The sequence below is a fragment of the Dipodomys merriami genome, unplaced genomic scaffold (assembly GCF_024711535.1).
Source record: "Dipodomys merriami isolate MVZ:Mamm:240054 unplaced genomic scaffold, mDipMer1.0.p SCAF_4, whole genome shotgun sequence".
NCBI classification, from domain to species: Eukaryota; Metazoa; Chordata; class Mammalia; order Rodentia; family Heteromyidae; genus Dipodomys; species Dipodomys merriami.
This window is the reverse complement of record NW_027205603.1, coordinates 64658603-64679878: the sequence shown is the minus strand read 5'-3', so window position 1 is coordinate 64679878 and position 21276 is coordinate 64658603. Positions and strand designations below refer to the sequence as shown.

Below are 21276 nucleotides of genomic sequence, written 5' to 3'. Positions count from 1 at the left end.
GGAGAGGGCAGGAGATAAAGAAGGTCACAATGACACAATCTAAATACAGTGCGGCCGAATGGTTTTCTCGGGTGGTGGCATCTGTGTCCTGGTGCGGGGCTAGCTCTACTGCAGCCTAAGGGGGTCTGTGATCTAGAAAAGCCTCAGCATTCAGGGCACACATATGGTCCTCGTTTGACACAGTATACAAACAACATGACCTAAATGCTGCCCCTTCAGTGATAGACCTGGATCAAGTATCTCAAAACTAAGCAGGTCAAAACCACTCTTCCTCAGGAGCCTGTCCCCACTCCTGTGCACCCTCCATCGCCACCCTGCATCCCGCAGCCACGAGGCCTCTCCTGCCCCCAGTCACTTCCACGGCTATTTTCTGCCAACCCATCCCACACAACCTTGAATGAATTCCTGTCCTTCCATTATGATTTGAATTTTGTTTGTACCACCCCCAAATTCAAACGTGGACATTTAAACAATACCTTAGAATATAATATACTTGGGCAGAGGGTCTTGAAAGAGGTAATCAAGTTAAAATTAGCTCATTAGAGGATAGGCCCTAGTGCAATATGACTGGTATCCTTATAAGTGTTAAGTGTGGACAGGGACACATACCCAGAGGCAAGACTGTGAAGACTGTGGCCTGAGGAGAAACCAATCTGCCTCAACCTCAGACTTTGAATCTTGAGAAATGCCACCTAAATGGCCTCTCATCTTCCTACTCTATGGGAGATGCCTTTCTGATCTTTGTTCATGCCTTCCCTGAAACAACTATCATGTCATCATTTCCTTTCTCCCCCTTTGGTGGCTCCCATCACCTCCAGGATAGACCAGCCTCCTCCGCAAGGCCTCCCAACCTCAACTGGACCTGATCATCTCTCTCCATTCCCACATCCTACACACACCTGGTCTCCTACTGCAAGATACACACACAAGTCCATTAAAAAAAGTCTAAGAATATCAAAGAAGCTTTATTTATAACAGTTCCAGGCTGAACGCAAGCTAAAGGACTGTTGAATGCATGACTATAGAGACTGGTATATTTGTACAACTCAGTAATAAAAAGGAATAATCACATCCATACAGTATGGATGAATCTTATATAGTACTGACTGAAAAAACTCACAGAGTGGTCGTTTTATAATAGTACTAAAAAGCAGCAAAACTATAGTGACAAATCAGATGAATGCTTGCCTAGATGGGTGGGGAGGGTGATATTGCCAAAGGACACAGGGAACTTGCAAAAGTCAGTGATCACCACAATTACAAAGTGAGAGCACGGAAATGGAGGGACGAGGGGTGAACCAATGCAGCAATGGTACTCACTAGACACTATGTTGAAAATGAATGTTAAGACTGTGGCTGGGGATAAGAGGGAAAAACTGGAAGAGAGCGAGGAAAGGGGTGACATTGTCCAAAGAGGAATGAGCTCATTAACTGACTTAAGTAACTGTAGCCCCTCTGTACATAAACTTTTTAATGACAATGAAAAAAATAAAATTTTGACAGGAAGGGAAGAGAAGAGAATGAAGTCACAATATTCAATACATATCCAATGAAACTAGGAAAACTCAGTGGAAGACCTGGACTGGGAGAGATGGTGGAGAATGATGAAAGGCAGAGAGACACAAAGAATGATCAAGATGCAATGTATTCACAAACTGATTTATTGAATAGGAACCTCTGTACAACTATCTGTACAACTACTTTATAAAAATATACTTTTAAAAGTAAAAACATATTTTTTGTTAAATCTTAATAAGTTTTTTTAAATGTTTCAGGAAATATATTTTCCAATGTTTTCTGGGTTTCCTGATGTTGATATTTTCTACATACGTGAATACTCACTGACTAAGAGTTCCATGCAGAAAACCAGTATAAGGATAATTATGCAACACCCTCTTTCTTTGAAAAGAATGGTGCAGTTTTATTTATTATTATTGTTATTATTATTAATCTTTAGTAGTTATACAAAGAGGTTTCAATAGTTTCTTGGGGAAAAAAGTCCTTCTGTAGTCCCTCACTGACTTACTCCAGCTAAGGCTCAGGTCACTACAAGCTTCCAAATCCCTTATCTGTCTCTACCAACTGGCGCTGGATGGTCCAGGCTCCATCCAGATCCTTTCCCTCATGCCCTCTCCATTGCGTTACTTGAGGATTTTAGCAATACATTGACAAACCTTCTTGTGTGTTAAAGTAAACCAATGGTAATACACTCTCCTTAGAAGACTAGAGAATGAGTCTGAATTTTGAACTGGAACCATCTTTAAAAGTATCTGCTCCACATGTATAGTTAAGGGAGAAATTGGAAGTTGACTGAAGTTTTAGGACAGGTTGGTGTAGTGCTAGGATTTAATCAACATTCCATGATCCTGAGACTTACTTATGTGGTTTGTTCAGGGCTGAAATTTACCCAGGAAAAGGCAGATGTCCTCACCTTGAGTCCTTTCTGAGCGAGCGCTCGCCTATAGCACGCTTTCACATTATCACCATCGATGTGAAGCGCCTGGTCACAGTCCTGCTTTGCCTCTTCAAACTGGCCCAGCTTCAAGTAACAGAGAGCTCTAGCATAATACAGTAGGGAATGCAGGATTAGCAGCGCTAAAGATAGCAGTGAAAATCAAACAACTCAATAAGTCTTTTATACCACAAAAAGTGAGAATGATGTGTTGCCAAGGCTCTGGGCTGAGGAGGTGAGGAATAAAAAGCAGGACACAGACCTATGGCAGAACAGCACAGCACTATAGATGAGTTCAGAAAATCCAGCCTGGCGCCTGTGGCTCACGCCTGTAATCTTAACTATTCAGGAGGCTGAGATCTGAGGATCTTGGTTCAAAACCAGCCTGGGCAGGAAAGTCCATGAAACTATTATCTCCATTTAATCACAGAAAAAGCCAGAAGTGGCACTGTGGCTCAAGTGATAGAATGCTAGCCTTGAGCAAAAGTTGCTCAGGGACAGTGCCCAGGTCCAGAGTTCAAGCCCCAGGACTGACCAAAAAAAAAAAAAACAACAAAAACCCCTGCATGGCTGGAGTGCAGGCACGGGGCTGGGAGGACAGGCCAGATCATAAAGGTATTTGTACATCATGGCTGAGGCTGGGCTGTATTCTGAGTCTAACTGAGGTCCTCTGAAAGGTTTGTAATAGGGGCTGACATGCCCGCCGTGTCTTAGAAAGATCACTGCAGCTACAAGGTGGAGAATGAAATGAGGGAAGAACATGCAGGGGTACCGTGGAGGTATTGCAGACATCTTGCAGGAGGTGACATTGGCCCATAGCAGGAGTGATGGGGAGGGGGCAGACTGGTCATGCTGAAGGAATGTTTAGAAGATAGGCCTGTCCCAGCTTGCTGGGAGATTGAGGCCAGAGGCTGAAGTGGGGGGTCCCAACTAGAATTCAGAAGCTAGAGAGGTGGGAGGTAACATGACTAGGTAGAAATGATGCTGGGTAAGGGGCGGGATGCCATGGCCTCCAGAGCGCATGGAACAGATCAGGGCTCGAGACCTGTACCCTGAGATAACTGGAGTCAGAAAAGTCTGCAGAGAGAAGAGAGTTGCAGTCAGGGAGAAGGGAACTTAGGGAACAGTGGCCCAGAGGCTGCCCTCTGCCAGAGGCTGGAGGAGAAGGAAAGAAAAACATCTGCTACTGTCAATGATGATATTTTTTGGCAAAAAGAAGAAAAAGTTGCCACCAGAGGAAAATATGTACAAAAAACTTGGTGAGGGGCTGGGAAGGTGGCTCAGTGGTAGAGTGCTTGCCTTGCATGCCTGAGGCCCTGGGTTCGATTCCTCAGCACCACATAAGCAAAAAGAAAAAAAAGCCAGAAGTGGCGCTGTGGCTCAAGTGGTAGAGCGCTAGCCTTGAGCTGAAGAGCTGAGGGACAGCGCCCAGGCCCAGAGTTCAGTCCCCACGACCGGACCCAAAAAAAAGAAAAAAGAAAAAAAACTTGGTGAGCAATTATGTCAAGACCTTATCTGAAATATTCTCAGAAAACATCAGGAAGCTAGCCTTCATTCTTCCTGTCAAAGAGACTCTACTCATGCCTAAAAGACTCTAAATCACCACATTTTAGAGGCATCTTTCACCATTTGTGGTGAAGATGACACCAAAGCAGCATTCTAAAACGCTCTGTTCCTGTTCTTGCTGTACATTATGAAAGATGTTGGTCCTTCCCCTCAACCCCTCAGATTTTAAAAAGAAGAACATTGCCAATCAGCAGGAGTGGCTCACACCTGTAATCCTAAGTACTCAGAAGACAGAGATCAGAAGAGCTGTAGTTCAAATCCAGCAGGGTCAAGAAGCCAGGGAGATCCCATCTCAAGTAACTGAAAGCTGAATATGGTGGCACATGTCTGTCATCCCAGCTATATGGGATCAGACTGCCCCAGACATAAATTTGAGATTCTATTCGAAAAGTAAAGAAAGCAAAAAAAAGCAGAGGGTAGAACACCTGTTAGGAAGCACAAGTTCCTGAGTTTGAACCCCAGTACCACTCAAAAAAGGGGTGAGAGCATTGATCCCTAAAACACTATTTTGAAAAGCCATTGGTTCCCACTCTTGCCTGGCTTGCTATAGCAAGAGGACAGTCAGCCACAAAGTGCTGAGTGAATGCGGCACCAACTCAAGCAAAACACAGCTCACAGGAACCCGGAAACAGGTATCAGACCCTAATCCATCCCACACTTCAGCTCCCCAACCCCTCCACAGCGCCCAAGGCCCACCTCTCTCACAAAAACTCACTAGAACAACTTGCCAAATGGATTCCTAGAACCATATAAAAGAAAAAAAAGCTTTGGCAATTAAGTGTATTAATATAATTTAATTATTAATTGTACTATAATTTAATAATTGTATTAAGTATTAAAGATTATTTTTAGAATAACTGAAATTATGAACGTAAGACATATAAAATTACAAACTTGCCTGTTTGTATATATGGCACATTCTTGGTTGTTAATCTTCAAGCACTCACTGTATTTACTAAGAGCACCTTTGTAGTCCTTGTCCTTTACATACTGATTTCCTTCTTCCTTTAGGGCTTTAAACTTTGTTTCATCTATGGGAGAGAAGGAAAAAGAAGCAAGGAGGGAAAAGAGGTAAGGATGGAGAGAGAAAGAGAGAAAGAGAAGAGATAATGAATTATCTCTTCAAAATCTGAAGTACCACTTCAGTGCACAACATTTACAGAACAAATCCAAATGGAGCAAAAGCTTTATATACAGAGTAAAAGACAACATGGCTATAAGTAAAAGTAATTATATAATTGCAGCACTATCATTTTCCTTCTTTTTTGGGGGGGCAGGGGGGGTCCAGTCGTGGGGCCTGAACTCTGGGCCTGGGCGCTGTCCCTCAACTCTTCAGCTAGAGGCTAGTGCTCTACCACTTGAGCCACAGCCCCATTTCCGGCTTTTTCTGCTTATGTGGTGCTGAGGAATCGAACCCAGGGCTTCTTGCATGCAAGGCAAGCACTCTCCCACTGAGCCACCTTCCCAGCCCCAACCACTAACGTTTTTGAAGTAGAAAATAAAATATGAGAAATTATGCCATGTTATCTATAATGGCACATCTTGTTTTTAGAGATGGGAGAATCAAATAAAGCTCCAGGACACAGAGGACTACAGGAGAAGAGGTGGAGTCTCAAACATGGCTGCTCCTGTGAATTCACAAGCACCACCACAGTGATTCCTATGGCCTCAACGCAAAGCACGCTGCCTGGAACAGCATTGTGACAAGAGTACATGAGGCACTTTGTACCTTTCACTAAGCTACAGGTATAGTGGGATTGGTGTAGGAAACAGGGATCCAAGTATCTCCAGCCTCTGGCTCAGTAACTATTTCATGAATATTGTCAAGCAAACCCTAAAGCTTCAAGTGGATGCCAGCTCTGCTCCCTAATTTGCCTGCTATATATTTTAGTGTTTTACACACACCAATCTCTATCTGCTTGCTACCTCTGTCACGTGCGCAGCCTACTAGGGCACATAACATACATTATTATCTCCATTTATTCCTGAGAACTGTCTGCTAAAATATTACTCCTGTTCTCCCCTTTCCTCATATTAAGACATGGGAGGGGGAAAGCAACTTAAGAGTGGGTAAAGAAAGGGAGAAGGAGGGGAGGCATCCCAGGGGAGGGAGGGGGGGTGTCAGCCAGATCTGGTTCCAGAGTTCCAGGCTCTTCTCTGCTTTACTCAGGAAATGTGCACAGGACTCCAGAAGCCCCCGGAAATAGAGAATGGAGGTCCCCTCCCCCAACACACCTGGAATGCTTGGTGGGGGATGGCCGCTGGGCTCAACTGCTTGATCTGGGGTCATCTCTGCTGCCGGACACCAAGCTCGAAATGGCTCAGAAGTAGGCACAGTAGGAATGGGTGGCAGCTTCTCTCGCCAATTTGGTCCATCTAGTTCTATTAATATTTTTGTTATTCTAAAAAGGAAATGAGTTTTCTCTATTAATCAAGATTTGCTTTTTATACTTTTGAAGGTCAGATCAAGATAGCAGGTGCCATACCTAAGTATACTTCCTTGTAGAAAACACAGTTTTGAGCTAGTTTTGAAATTACTGTAAAAAGTTGTCTTTAATGATGTAACCATTGTCTCTTCATTGTTGTAGCTCTATTTTACTTTGAGACAGACTACTTTGCTGTGTTGTCCAGACTAGACTCCAACCAGTGCTCCTCCTGCCTCAGCATCCCAAATAGTTGGGATTAGTGGATGCATACAACCATGCCTACTAGACCATTTTCTCATCAAAAGAAAATATTAAGACCTTTTCATTGCTTTTTTATTTAAAAAATGCAATATATGCTCAATAAAATTCAATTTTTGAAGAAGTGACACATGAAATTAAAATGTAGGAGGCCTAAAAGAAACGTCCTTCATATTCTTTAATGCTTACTAAATTCATAAGGCATTCCTCTTGGGAATAATCAGAAGTCCCATGAGATTTCAATGCACCAACTGGGGGAAACTGGAGCTAACAGCAGGTGAGGACCAGCTTCTTCTTTAATCATTCCCATGTGGTTAAGCTACTCCTCCTTGGTACTTTTTCCTTTCTAAAACTGCTCATCTATTTTCTTTCATATGAATAAACATGAAAAGTAAGATACTGGAGCCTACCTCCAGAGAATTTATCCTAATGACATTTAGTAATTACCAGCATAAAACTCAGATTTATGTCCTTGATTATCCTATCATTATTATTTTAAACATATACAATGCCACACTTAGATTTAAAAACAAAATTGAATTATGTCCTGTGATGAATCTGACTTAAAACAGCATTTCCCAAGACTGAACAAGTTAACTAGTAATTAGTACAATGCATTTAGCTGACATCTATAATCTCATATACTATTTGTGTGAAATTATAGTTATATACAGACAACTTTAGTATACATACTTTCCTCCCATTTATTCAACTGAAATTTCAATGGTAAACTTTGTCTGTTATAACTATATCTCATTTTAGTGTAAAAGGGTAAATTTGAAAATTAATGTATAACCACCCATCATCACAGAAGAAAAAAGTAGATTTTGGAAAAAAAAAAAAAAAAGGAAATTTTAAACAAAACTTGTATTACCAGTAGAGAGGAAGGAAGAAGCAGCTGAAAAGAGATGATGTATTTGTTGCCAGGGAGGAAATAAGGATATGCAGGGGAATTTAACATATTAAGATTCCTGGAGAAGAAGAAAGGAATATGGTTAATGGAAGACAGAAATAAAATAAGCACAGATGTCTAAATTAAAATAAAAAGAAATTGCTGATGTCAAGTTTTCCATAATGGACTGAAATAGATGGAAAAGGAAATAAACATGGAATTCACAAAGGAATGATGAAACTTTTAAAATATTTTATCTAAAAATATAGGGCAAAACCAAAACCTCCTCATCTGCCTTATAGAATAACACACCAACAGAGACCATTCAACTACAAAATGACCATCTGTTTTTGCAGAGGGGGGAGGGCAGTACAAGGGTTTAAAACAACTCAGGGCCTCTTACTTGCTAAGTAGGAACTCTCTTACTTAAACCATGCCCTCAGCCCTAAAAATGCCTGTCTTAAAAGTTGGTATGAAAGAACTTTTTTGAGTACATATACATGATCTAATACAAACCTCAAAAAGTTGGGCTGGGAAGGTGGCTCAGTGGTAGAGTGCTTGCCTCACATGCATGAGGCCCTGGGTTCGATTCCTCAGCACCACATAAGCAAAAAAAGCCGGAAGTAGCACTGTGGCTCAAGTGGTAGAGCGCTAGCCTTGAGCTGAAGAGCTGAGAGACAGTGCCCAGGCCCAGAGTTCAGGACTCATGACTGACCAAAAAAAAAAAAAAAAACCTCAAAAAGTTAAACACAGAATTACTATGTAGTCAACAACTCTACTGCTTTGTATATAGCAAAAGGAACTGAAACAGGTATGCAAACAAACACCCATGATTCTCAGCACACTATTCACAACAGCCAGTCGAAAGTATTTATCCACTAATGAATGGACAAACATGTTGTGACATATCATGTATGTGATGGATTCAACTATAAAAATAAATGAAATGAGCAGAAAAAATCATAAACTATGCACATATGACCATATAAGATGATGCTAAACAAAATGAACCCCAAGATAGGGACACAAGAAGTTTTATCTTGTTGCTGTTGTTTTTAATGTACTTATCATATACTATGTGATTTTTTGGGGGGGGTCCGGTCGTGGGGCCTGAACTCTGGGCCTGGGTGCTGTCTGTCCCTCAGTTCTTCAGCTCAAGGCTAGCACTCTACCACTTGAGCCACAGCGCCACTTCCAGCTTTTTTTTCTTTTTGATGGGGTGCTGAGGAATCGAACCCAGGGCCTCGTGCATGCAAGGCAGGCGCTCTAGCACTGAGCCACCTTCCCAGCCCCCTATGTGATTTTTTTTTGTCAGTCATGGGGCTTGAACTCTGGGCCTGGGCGTTGTCCCTCAGCTCTTCAGCTCAAGGTGAGCGCTCTACCACTTGAGCTACGGCGCCACTTCCTTTTTGTTTCTTTTCTACGTTCTTCCCCCATGATATAACCCATTTTCCCTGTATTTGATTCTGGTGCCCTGTATCTTGTACATACATTTTACATTTTTCTAATTTGGGGAAGAGAAGGGAAATAAAATGCTGAAATAAGGATACAGGTTGACCCACTGTAACAATGAGATGTACAAGACACTAAGTTGAAAATTAACTTTACAACGTTGGTGTGGTGAGGGGAGGGGGAGTTGAGAATGTGGGGAGGGACGGGATGGTAGGGGAAAAAAACAAAGGAGGGGGTAAGAAAGCTCAATAGGAAATGTCCTCACTACCTTACTCATGTAACTGTAACCCCTCTGTACAGTATCTTTACAATAAAATACATATTAAATTTAAAAAAATAAAAATAAATGAAATACTGATACTTGCCACACCACGGATAAAGCTTGAGAGAACATTATGCTGAGTAAGTTAAACATGAAGTCACATAGTTGATGACTCTATTTATAGGAAATATCCAGAACGGATAAATCCACAGAAAACAAGATAGTGGTTGTCAAGAGTATGGGGGTTGGGGGGAGCAGAATGGGAAGCTGAATGAGGTAGAGGGTTTCCTTTGGAGTGATGAAAATGTGTTGGAATGAGGTGATTATTACACAATACTGGCTTACTAAATACCACTAAGCATAAGCAGGAAGTTGAAAAAGTAGCGTAATCGTGGTCTCAAGATACACTTTGCCCTTCATACCAGCTACTACAAACATTTAGCCTCTACTTGGTTTCCTGAATCTCCTGTGATAAGGCCATTCCTCTCTACCAGCTTCCCAGGTATCTCAGTATCTTCAGGCCTCCTGTTCTGGAGGAGATCCTGCTTTTTCTCCAATTGCCAGGCCGTGGGGCAAGCTCAAAGCAAAGTACACTCTGCTTTCCCTGTGGGAGAACACTTCAGTCAACGCATTTCCATTGAGGTACTGCAGCCAGGAAGATGGATTTACTGCAGTTCCTAACATCAAGAAGTGCCCAAGTTTGTCTGATCTGGGGAAGGGAAGGAGGATAACAAAATAGCGAGACAAAGGACGAAGGGTGAACCAATGCAACAGTGATGCTCGAAAGACACCATGTTGGAAATGAACTGTACAACTTGGCAGGGAGGGGAGTCAAGGGGGGAGGGAAAGAGGGAGAAAAGGAGGGAGGGGGGTAACAATGTTCCACAAGAAATGTACTCAATACCACACACACATGTAACTGTAACACCACTGTACATCACCTTTACAAGAAAATTAAAAAAGAAAAAAAAGTGCCCAATAAAATAGCAGGGCAAGAATGGGACAAAATGATGTGGAGAAAGGGAGAAAGTACAAACCTTATGTATGGGTAAGGCAAAGTGGCCAGGGTTATGGGGCTCTGAGTAATGGTTTAAGGTGGAGGGGTGGGAGACAGAAGAGCTGCAGAGCAGGGAAAGGCAGTGCCCACAGGAAAGCAAGTCTTCTCCAGAAGGAGTACATGGGGATTGGGCCTCAGGCACGTAGTAAGCATCAGGTAACAGGCAGCCTGGGAGGGCTGGGGGGCTGGGCAGTACCAGGGGAGACTTCCTCCTGACCCCCCCCCCCCCGTTCCATGCCACTTCACCACAGATGACCAACACAGGCAGAAATCCCCTATTTTTAAAGTGCTTGGGATTCAAAAGAGTTTCCGATTTTAGATTTTTTTCTTCAGCTTTTAGAATTATTTGCAAAGGTACAAAGAGATGACTTAGGAGGAGACTGAGTCTAAACCTGACTTGTGTCAAATATACCTTCTAAACATGGCCTAAAAGTCATCTTCTACGATACTTTTTGTGTGCCTGCTTTCTGACCATGACCTATCAACATGGGGTCAGGTGTGGAGTTTTACTCGTGGTGTAGTGCAGGCATTTCAGAGATTTCAAATTTTGGAGCACTCGAAGACTTCAGATTTTCAGAATTAGGGATGTCCAACTTGCCTATGTCTTTCTTCTCCTCAGACTGGGATCAGATAGGTTCTGCACGACTACCAAGCCGAAGCTCCAGGGAATAGCTGTCAGTTCTGCGCACACATTGGGAGCACGGGGGAAGGCAGACCATGACTTTAAAACGAATGCACATGACATACACTGCTCTCATTTTCTATCATTGTCTTAAGGTTTTCTGGGGTCCCCACTGCACCCTTCCAACACCATGCCACCACAGAGCAGCTTGACCATACCCACACGTGGCTTCGCCTCTCTTCAATCCCCAACCTCACTATCTAACACACTGTCCTACGTGGGGTAGCTGCCTAACACTGTGTTCCCTCAACTATATTCTACTTTGCTGAAAGGTGGAGATTACACATTGAACCCACACGGGCACAGCACGGCCCATAAATACTTGAGAAGTTACACTTTGACAAATGAGATCAGGAAATAGGTTGTACAACTGGGAATGTTTTATCCAACCCTATGTAATGTGTCTATGTCATTTCATCTGGAGGCAATTTATGATGTCTGCGACTTTTTTCACGTATATTCAGGTTGCTGGGGATGGAAGCCAGAACCTCGGATATGTGTGCTACCACTGGGCTACATGTCTCAGCCCTCCAGTCTGAAACTTGCAGCCTTCCCATTCTCAGGAGGTAAGTTAAGCATGATATAAATTAAGATCCAAACTCTGCTAGCCCACCATTATAAATAATACTCCCAGGTGAGGGTCTATTTCCCAAAGCCAAATAAAACATCTGAGTGGTTTCATGAAGACACTGGAACAGATATGTTTCCACCACTTACATACCCTGCAGGAAGGTTCAGCATGGCAGTTCTCACTACATTTCCAGACCTTGGCCTACACTCAGTCCTGATTTACACCATCTCTGAAAACACCTTGCTAGCAGCATAGATATTTAAGCAGCATGTGTGAGCTGCATGCATGTTAGTAAACAAAATCTACTACACAGTAATAAAAGGACCAAAAAACAAATATGGAAGTGTAAAGGTATAAAAGTTGCTTATTCTATAAGCAAATATAAAAGTATAAAAGTAGCTCACTCTGTAAGTTAACCCATAAGCTACCCCATATGATGGGCTAGTTGGAAATTAAGTTAGGGAGAGGAGAGCAGAGGTCTTAATGAGTAAAAGAAGACAGTCATTCATAAGAAATGAGTATCTGCCAACGCAGTTGCGCAGGGACCCAGTTCTTGAATGAGAGGGAAGGGGAAAAAAATGAATCCATCATAGACAATTAGATACTAACTAGCTGGTATAAATTACCTGTTAATACTGTCATTTGCTAGCTGGATGCCATAGTCTATTTGCAGCACTGTTTTGTAATCCACATACGCTTTCCCATACTGCTCTAAAGTTTCATAGGCCATTGCTCGTCGCAGGAGAGGTTTCATGGAAAATGGATGGAGCTCCAGAGCCCTACACAAAAAACAATAGTATTGCATATGATTGATCTTGGAAACCATTTTCTTTTAATTCTCAACTGATTATATATATACTGCATCACCAGATTCTCAAGTATCTACATATTGGAGATTTCATCCCAGAGACCTGGCAACACAGCAAACAGGAGAGTTAACCAAGTAACAGTGCAAAAACAAAAAAACAAAAAAAACAAAAAAACAAAAAACAGATCAAGCAATCAAGTTCATATTAGTTCCGTTGAGCCCAGTATGAAAGCAAGTTTCCAACTGGTTCATATTATTGTAAGATTAAAAGGAACATTTTTACTTGCATCCATGTATTTAAGAAGGCATCTCAGTACAGAACCACAGAAACATTTTGAAAATCACTTCTCTAGAAAGGTGTTAAAAGTACTATATGCATAAATTGTGTTTTAATGCTGTTTCATATCAGCATTTTAAATTTGGTTCATGTCCTCAATTCTGGCAAAAACTTAACCACTGTTAATTAAAATAAAACCTTGTTGTATATGATACAGCATCATTTTTGCCTTCTCTCCTTTTCCACCCTTTCTCCTTTATTTTTTCCTATCAGGGCCAACTTCGTACATTTTGTAACATGGTAATAAACATAACTCATATTTTTTCCAAAAAAGTCTCAAAATAGAACAGAAGGAGATTAAGGAACTAAACATATGCTGATTTCTTAGAAGTCATGAAATTTTGTGCGTTTGTATCTTTGGAGTGCTTTCCATATCACTGAAGATACATACAGCTTGAGGTTATATTCTGGTTTTGTTTGTTTTGGTGGTTCTAAATTTTAAACGCAGGACTTCACGCTTGCCAGACAAGCACTCTACTATTTAAGTCAATGGGCCCAGACCTTGTTTTTTTCTTTTTCTTCCTTTAGTTATTTTTCAGGTAGAATCTCATTTTGCCCAAGGCTAGCCCCAGATCTAGATCCTTTCTACCTATGCAACCCATGTAGTTGGGATTATTACAGAGGCAAGCAGCACGCACGCACACACATGCACACACATGTGCGCGCACACAAAGGTTTGCTGAGATGGGATCTAGAGAAACCTTTTGCCAGAGTTGGCCTCCAATCTCAATCCTTCCAATGTCCACCTTCTATGTAGCTGGAATGACAGGAATGCACTATCACATTCAGCCTTGAAGTAACTGTTTAGAGCTACTTTAATACTATCTGAAATAAACATGCAACCAAAAGACTATTTATAGGGCTCATGCCTGTAATCTAAACTAGTGAGGAAAACCACTTAGACTCATCTCCAATTAACCACCAAAAAGCAGGAAGTAGAGCTATGGCCCAAGAGGTAGAACACTAGCCTTGAGCAAAAAGAAAGTTTAAGGACAGTACCTAGGCCCTGAGTTCAAGGCCCTGGACGAGCAAAAAAAAAATAGACTTTATGTGTGAAAACTAATAAGCTTTTTGTTGAACAAAATGATGTGAAGAAGTAGAGAGGTCCTTCATGAAGAAACCCGTAAGAGTCCATGGCCTCTATACCTCACAGCGCACTGTCCATGTCAGAGATTGCAGGTTTGCCTTTTACTAACCTGTATAACATTAGCTGTTTATATATAATTTACTAACTTGCCTGGGTAAAAACAAGAAAGAGCAAGGGGAGAGAGGAGAGAGAGAATAGAGAGAGGAAAGAGAGGAGAGGGAGAAGAGAGAGACAGAGACAGAGACAGAGTCAGAAAGACAGAGACAAGAGAAAGAAAGAAAGAAAGAAAGAAAGAAAGAAAGAAAGAAAGAAAGAAAGAAAGAAAGAAAGAAAGAAAGAAAGAAAGAAAGAAAAGAAAAGAAAAGAAAGAAAAGAAAGAAAGAAAAGAAAGACACCAAGAGAAAGAGGAGAGTAAGAGAGAAAGAGACAGAGAGAGTGGGCAAGCTGTTACTTTCCAGGCAGCAAAGTCTCTTGCCACTCAGGTAAGTATTAATCGGTTTATCATGCAGGTGAGGTTACTCAGGTTTCTGTAACATGCAACCTGTCAGGTCTTTTGAACAGAAGCTTCCTGTAGGCCAAGTTCATTGCCTGTCCTGAGCATCATTAATTAGCCAGGTTCCCAGCCCTACATTAACACCTTGCCATGTGAGACTCAGGAAACACCTATGAGGGAGCCCTCGGAGCTGCATTCTTCCTACCTCCTACTACTCACAAGCACACAAGCACACACGCCGCCCATGAAGAAACTGAGTCACCTGCCACTCCTTCCCAGATCTCCACATCACCTTCAGCTGAGATCTGGACTCTGTACCTCAGAAATGACTCCAGGGTTGCCACTAAACTGAAGTGGCTTCATTGCTTTGGAAAACAACCAGTTTCGCTGTGCCCAAGTTATAAGCATTGTGAGTTATCTCAACAATCCCCATTTGTGTTATGCTGGCTTTTTACATTTTGTTTTCTCTCATGGGCATGTGTTACTTTGGTAATTAAAGTTCTTATGAAAATGAAGTTAAAAATCAACTAAGTCAAAGCACTAGACACTGGATGCCTGGACATCTGGATGAATTGTCACATCACGGCCTTAAAGCCAGCGTGGGTTACTGCTGAGGACAGTGTAACTACACAAATACCTCCAGATCATGCACACTTCCAATACTCAAGGTGCCCTTTATCCAACCAAAATGGCCCCAACTACATTGGGATCTAAACTTCATGAAGTGGGATGCTTAATTTTTTTGCACTTCTTAGCACAGTAAATCCAACAGTTATTGCATCTTTTTTCCCTTAATCTTGAAAATGAATATGAGATTTTGAATTTAAATTCTATTAAAGAAAAAAAATACACCCAATCATAAAAACAGACACAGACAACTTTTCAACCAGAACTTACTCAAGACCTAACAAGTCTCCCAATTTCATGGCTTCTCTGGCATTAAAATAACTTTTGAGAATCCCAACTTTGGATAACATCACCACCCTTTGGGCTCCCTGCCCATCCTGCTGGGCCTCATTTGCCTGCTATCAAGGAGACATTTAAGTAGGTCGGCCTGTGTGCAAGTCAACACTGACCAGCACAGCAAGATTCCTTGGCCCAGCACACAGCTGTTACCTAAGGATAGCTATCTAAACTGATGCCCAGCCTCCCTCTCTCACCTCCCTCCTGTCCTCTCGCCCAGAACCAACCCTACATCTAGCTTCCCTGGATATCAGCCTGCAGTCTCATCTTTTATTTCATCCCAATTGACACTGAAACACAATTTTAGCCAGAATATGATAGCTCCTTAAGCAATTTCACTTAAGGTCAAAGTAAAGCTACTTCAGTCCTAACTTTAGAGGTCTCAAGTGTTAAGATTTGTTTTTAATTCAGAGTCTTGCTAGGTGGCCCAGGCTGGCCTGGAACTCAAAATTCTCCTGCCACAACCTTCTCTGTGCTAGAATTATAGCTGTGCAGCACCATGCTCGGCTAGAGGTCTCAAGTTTATGTGATTTTGTGTGTGTGTGTGCATATGCACACGCTGCTCCTGGGCTTGAACTCAGGGCCTGGGCATAGTAACAAGATTCTTTTTCTCAAGGCTAGTACTCTACCATTTGAGCCATAGCATTACTTCCGACTTTTTCTGAGTGGCTTATTGGAGATACAAGCCTCAAGGACTTTCCTACTCAGGTTAGCTTTGAACTCTGATCCTTAGATCTCAGCCTCCTGTGTAGCTAGTATACAGACATGAGCCACCAGTGCATGGCAGAGGTCTCAAGTTTTAAGTAAGGAGTCCTGACTTCACTCAATACAGGTCCTGAAACCAGTCTGTGGATAATGTATTAGAAATAGATACTTGAGCTGTAAGACTGTTGGCTACCATCTTAATGTGCCTGATATCTAACAAGTCTTGTCAGTTAATTATAGGTAGTGGTAGAGGTTTAACAAGCTTTCAGATAAAAGGGAAAAGGAAAAGCGCCCAGATTTGTGGCAGGTGCCAGTTTTCTTGGGATCAGCACTTGTGCCACGGCAGATTTCAAACTACCAACTTGACACCAACCAGTTCATAAAGCCTAAAAAAACAGAACAAATCACTAACATGCGCCAGCATCACTGTAGATGGGATCCAGTCAAAATATAAACATGATTTGTGTTAAATATGTATATGTAAGACTAGCCAAAAAATAACCCAAGTTCCTCAAGTTTTCATTTTATACTGTAGGCACAGATCTATACAAAATTTACCCACACCAAGTAAACTGGTAATGCCAATGACAGAAATATGTTGTTAATGTAAGCTAATAAATAAATAGTTCCTCTTAGAAACAGAGTATCCACATAATTCACTGTCTGGTCTAGGGCTTCTGCAGTGTACTGGGGTGATCGTTAGGTAATTACATTAAAAAAAACAAAAAACAAACAGGAGAAAACCATGGCTGTATTAGTCACACCAGGACACAACTTCTTATTTTTTCAGAAGCACTAATAGTCACTTCTTGTCAAAGGGATTCTGTGGCAGGCTCATCACTTAATGACTAAAGAAAACAGTATGTTCTATTCATGCACCACTCACTCACCCTGTCGGGTAACTTACTGAGCACCAACAACAGTCCTGCCCTGTGAGGAGCTGAAATCCACTGCAGTGGATGGTATGAGGACCTCTAGGTGTGACCCAGTGTCATCACAGCCCTGCGGATGGCCGGGGAGCCTGAGGAGAGCAGGCAGGCAGGGATTGCTAAAGGCATTCCAGGCTTTGAGTTCAGGGTGAGCAAAGGCCTGGACAGCAGGGAGGGGAGGGGAAGGAAGTGGTCCAGAAAACTCGTTTGGGGAGCCAGCTGGTGCCAGCATCGTTTACAGTGATCTCGAAGACTATACTGAGCCATTAGGTACCCTCTGGAAAGGATCCGAGGAAAGCATGCTTCCAAGATAAGCCATTCCGGACTTACAACCGGATTAGCTTCTCTAGAAGCCCAGAATGATAAGACGGAGCAAGAATCAGGGAGGGGCAGTGCCTGCACTCTGGGGAGTGAAGCTGACAGATTTTTAATTTATCAATCAACTAACACACCTCTCCAAACTGTCTTTAAGAAGTTAGGCCCCCTAGGCAGGAAATTCAGATTATCATCAGCCCTGCCTTAGTCACTGGAAATTGTAAGGATCTCTGACAAAGCCAAAAGCCTGCAGCTTACCTGTTACAGTCTTGAATGCAATCGCCGCAGTTTCCTTCCTTTAGGTAACAGGCTGCTCTATTTGAATACAAGATACTTAGGGCATCTGCACTCTCACTTCCTAAAAATCACAATGTAATACAGTTAAAGCCAGTAGCCGAATCACAGAAATCACCCGCGGACTGCGACAGCGGTCGGGGTGGCACTGCAGTCCCGCAGCCTTGCTGGGCACTGCGGAGCCCCGCGGGTGCGCGGGGGCCCTGCCTGGGTCGCGCCGATCCTCGCCGGGGCCCTGGTCCCCGGCTGGGCCGCCCCCCCGCCCCCCGCCCCGCGAGCGAGCTGCGTTCCCGGGTGTTGCCACCGGGCTCGGGTCACCAGGTGCCCCCGGTGACCGGGAAGGCAGGCGCGGGGGTGCCCGGCAGGCCGCGGGGTGCGCAGGGCGCTCGGGGCTCACCCACCTGCGGGCTCCAGCTGCTCGATGGCCGCCGCGTACCTGCGGGCCGCCTCGGCGAACTGCCCGTTCTTGAACAGCTCGTTGCCCTGGTTCTTCAGGCCGGCGGGGTCCGCCGGGGCGCCGGGGCCGGGGTCGGGGCTGGGGAGCGCGCGGGCCCCCGCGGGGTCCCCGCCGCCCCGCCCGCTGCCCGGGTGCCCGTTGGCGTCGCCGGCGGCCGTGGAGGTCGCCCTCGGCCCGTCCCGCTCGCCCGCGCCCGGCCCCGGCGCCCGGCCCCGCCGCGGGGCGCCCCTGGCCGGCCGCCGGCCGCCCTCGCCTTTGCCCGACAGCTTCTTCTGGATGTTGCCCATGGCGCGCGGGGCCGCTGCGAGGAAGCGGATGCGGGAAGTCAGCGGCGGCATCACCCGCACCGACTACCGCGGAGGCCGTGGGCCGGCGCAGAGGGGCGGGACCGCGGGGAAACCGAGCGGCCGCCTGCCCGCCCCGGGGCGGAGCCCGGGGTTCCCCGGCCTCCCGCGCTCCCGCCCCGGCCGCCCCAGGACACCGCGCCCGCCCGGCAGCGACGCGCGGCTCGGGAGGCGGTCCCCCCACCTCCACTCACAGCAGAGCAAGGCCGGGTCACTAGAATCCAGCCCTCGTTGGTTCGCACCCGACGCCAGGGCACCTCCCCAGTTTAAAGGACCGGGTGAAACACGGGCATTAGAATGAAAACTAAAAACCAAGGTGACTTTGAATTCACAAAGTGAATGTGTCAAAGAAGTTGCATAAGATATGCACCCAGCATTTGAAAGTTAAAGAAAGTATTAAGAAGACCATTTTCCACTCCCGCCTTGTTCAAACTAAAAATCTGAATTTGTTTCCAAGATCTCAGGTATTGATAGCCTTAAGAAGGGTGCACGGTTTGGCTGCGGTTGTGTCTTGTTTTCTCCAGGGGCCTGGAGGGTGAACTCTGGGCACCCGCTGGATAGGCAAGCCCTCGACCAATTGAGCTCCACCTCCGGCCCTATTTAAGCTTTTGTTATTTTCTAGATAGAGCCTCGGGTTCAATAGGAATCACCCTCCAGCTACCACCACACCCATATCCTTTTATTTACAACTTACTACAGGCCTAAATCCTTAGACACAGCACCCCATTGATTTCATGGCAAGTAGTATCTTTCCTACTTTACCAGTCAAGAGAGACACTGGAAGACACTAAGGAATTTGTCCAAGTCCAGAGAACAAGAAGCCAGCCTAATTGGGATTTGAACTAAAGACTGAAGTATTCCTGAGCAACTTACAAGGAGAGGGAAGCAGGCTGGAACATGAAGGACCCACGAGTCTCGCTGGATAATGACTTACTCATGCCCCAATGCAGAGGGGCTGTTCAAGGGATGGCTCTCTATATAGATCAGAGGATGGCCTGAAAGTTCATGAAAGGTTTTCTGTAAATGGGTCACCCTCCAAAGGAGAAATACTCTTAAAGGATGAGAATAGAATCTCCATTGTAGATGGAAGAATGCCTAGGAATGAGAGAAACCATAAGGATCTGTTGCCCTAGAAACTGAGTGTGGTGGTAAAAAAAAAAAAAAAGAGTCAACAATAATGAATATTGAAAGAACAATAGTGGAACCTTAGGATAGTATGAGCAATCAGTAGATTTGAAAATCTCAACAAAATACTAAGAAGCTACAGTGTATTAAAAAGGATTGTGTACCTTGGTCAAGCAGGAATTCATCTCAGGTGGGAAGAGGTAGCTCCAACATAAAATATTAACAGGATAAATAAAAATGATCATAATAACTGATGCTGGGTGAAAAAAATGACAGTAGAGAGACCAATGCAGGAAGATCTAAAATTCTAGGCTACCCTTGAGCTACCTGGAGCAAGATCCCATAAAAAGAAGAGAAGGGAAGGGGGAAAAGGAGAAAGGGAAGGGAAGGATACAAGGGGGGAAGGGAGAGAGCTGTGTGGCCAAAGTGGTAGAGCATCTCCTAGCAAGTGTAAAGTCTTGAGTTCAAATCCCAGGAGGGGGAAAAGGAGAGAGGAGCAGGGAAGGGTTAGAGGTGGAAGGGGATGGAAAGGAGGAGGGGGGAGGGGAGAGGGGGAGAGGAGTGCAGAAAGAAAGGAGGCAGGAGAGAATGGGGAAGGGGAAAGAAAGGAAGGGAAAAAAAAGGAAGAGTAAACAACAAAAAGACCAACAAGCACATAAAATGATAGTCCACATAGTCATTAAGCAAATGGAAAACCAAACCAAAGGGGACACCACCTCATCACCCACTAGGATGCCTATAATGACCGAGAGAAACACAAATGTTGGGAAGAATTTGGAGAAAGTGAAACCTTCATACAAGGCTGGTGTGGTCCCTTGGGAAAACAGTCTGCAGCTACTCAAGAAGTTACACATATAGCTATCGCACAGCCCAGCAATTCTACCTTCAAGAGTACACCCCAGAAAATTTGAAACATCAGTTCATACCACTGTATATAAATGTTCACAACAACATTTGTTCTTTTGTATCCAAAAAAAAAAGAAACAATTCAAATGTCCATCAAGTGATAAAACATGGTGTTAGCCATACAATGGAATGTTTCTACATAAAAAGGAATGGAGTACTGATACATGCTGTACCATGGATGAATCTGGAGAACATTTTGCTGAGTGACAGACAACAGATACAAAAAGGTACATTTTGCATAATTCCACTATCTGTGCAAGTATATAAAAACATAGTCTCAAAATACACCTTCAGCCAGAGTACAATTATTTTTGATGAATAGCATCAGTTACATAATCTTTTTCAGAAAACAAGTGAAGGAAGTACTTCTGTTTTCTGAAAAACTCTACTGAGGCTAGCATTGTCCTAATACTAAAATCACACAAACATGGAAATAAATAAATGAATGTAAGGAAGAAAAGGAAGAAAGAAAAAGAGAGAGGGAGAAAGAGGGAGGAGGAGGAAAAAAGGAGGGAGGAAAGCAGATTGAAGTCTAGCTGGGCACTGGTAGCTAAGGCCTGTACTTCTAGCTATGCAGAAGGCTGAGAGCTGAGGATCACCATTCAAAGCCAGTCTGGACAGAAAAGTCCATGAGACTCTTAACTCCAATAAACCACTCGGAAAACCAGAAATGGTGCTGTGGCACTAGCCTTGAGCTGAAGAGCTGAGGGACAGTGCCCAGGCCCAGAGTTCAAGCCCCACAATCGACAAAAAGAAAAACAAGACTGAAGTCTATTATCTCTCATGGGCATAGATACAAAAATCTTCTACAAGGTATCAGCAAAATAAGACTCACTAATCATTTTTTTTTTTTTTTTGGTTGCCCAGAGTTCAAGCCCCATGACTGACAAAAAAA

The 21276-nt window shown here is 43.7% G+C and overlaps 1 protein-coding gene across 2 annotated transcripts in view; it reads right to left on the bottom strand.

The window, feature by feature from the left end:
- Spag1 (sperm associated antigen 1) overlaps positions 1–21276 on the bottom strand; it is a 62051-nt gene that overhangs the window by 7155 nt on the left and 33620 nt on the right. For both annotated transcript variants that reach the window (XM_069991144.1, XM_069991145.1), the window contains 6 exons: positions 17951–18307; positions 17514–17613; positions 12245–12397; positions 6254–6420; positions 4917–5049; positions 2432–2558 (listed from right to left, as the gene is read on the bottom strand). In XM_069991144.1, coding sequence (XP_069847245.1) covers positions 2432–2558; positions 4917–5049; positions 6254–6420; positions 12245–12397; positions 17514–17613; positions 17951–18307 — 1037 coding nt within the window. The remainder of the gene's footprint in view (positions 1–2431; positions 2559–4916; positions 5050–6253; positions 6421–12244; positions 12398–17513; positions 17614–17950; positions 18308–21276) is intronic.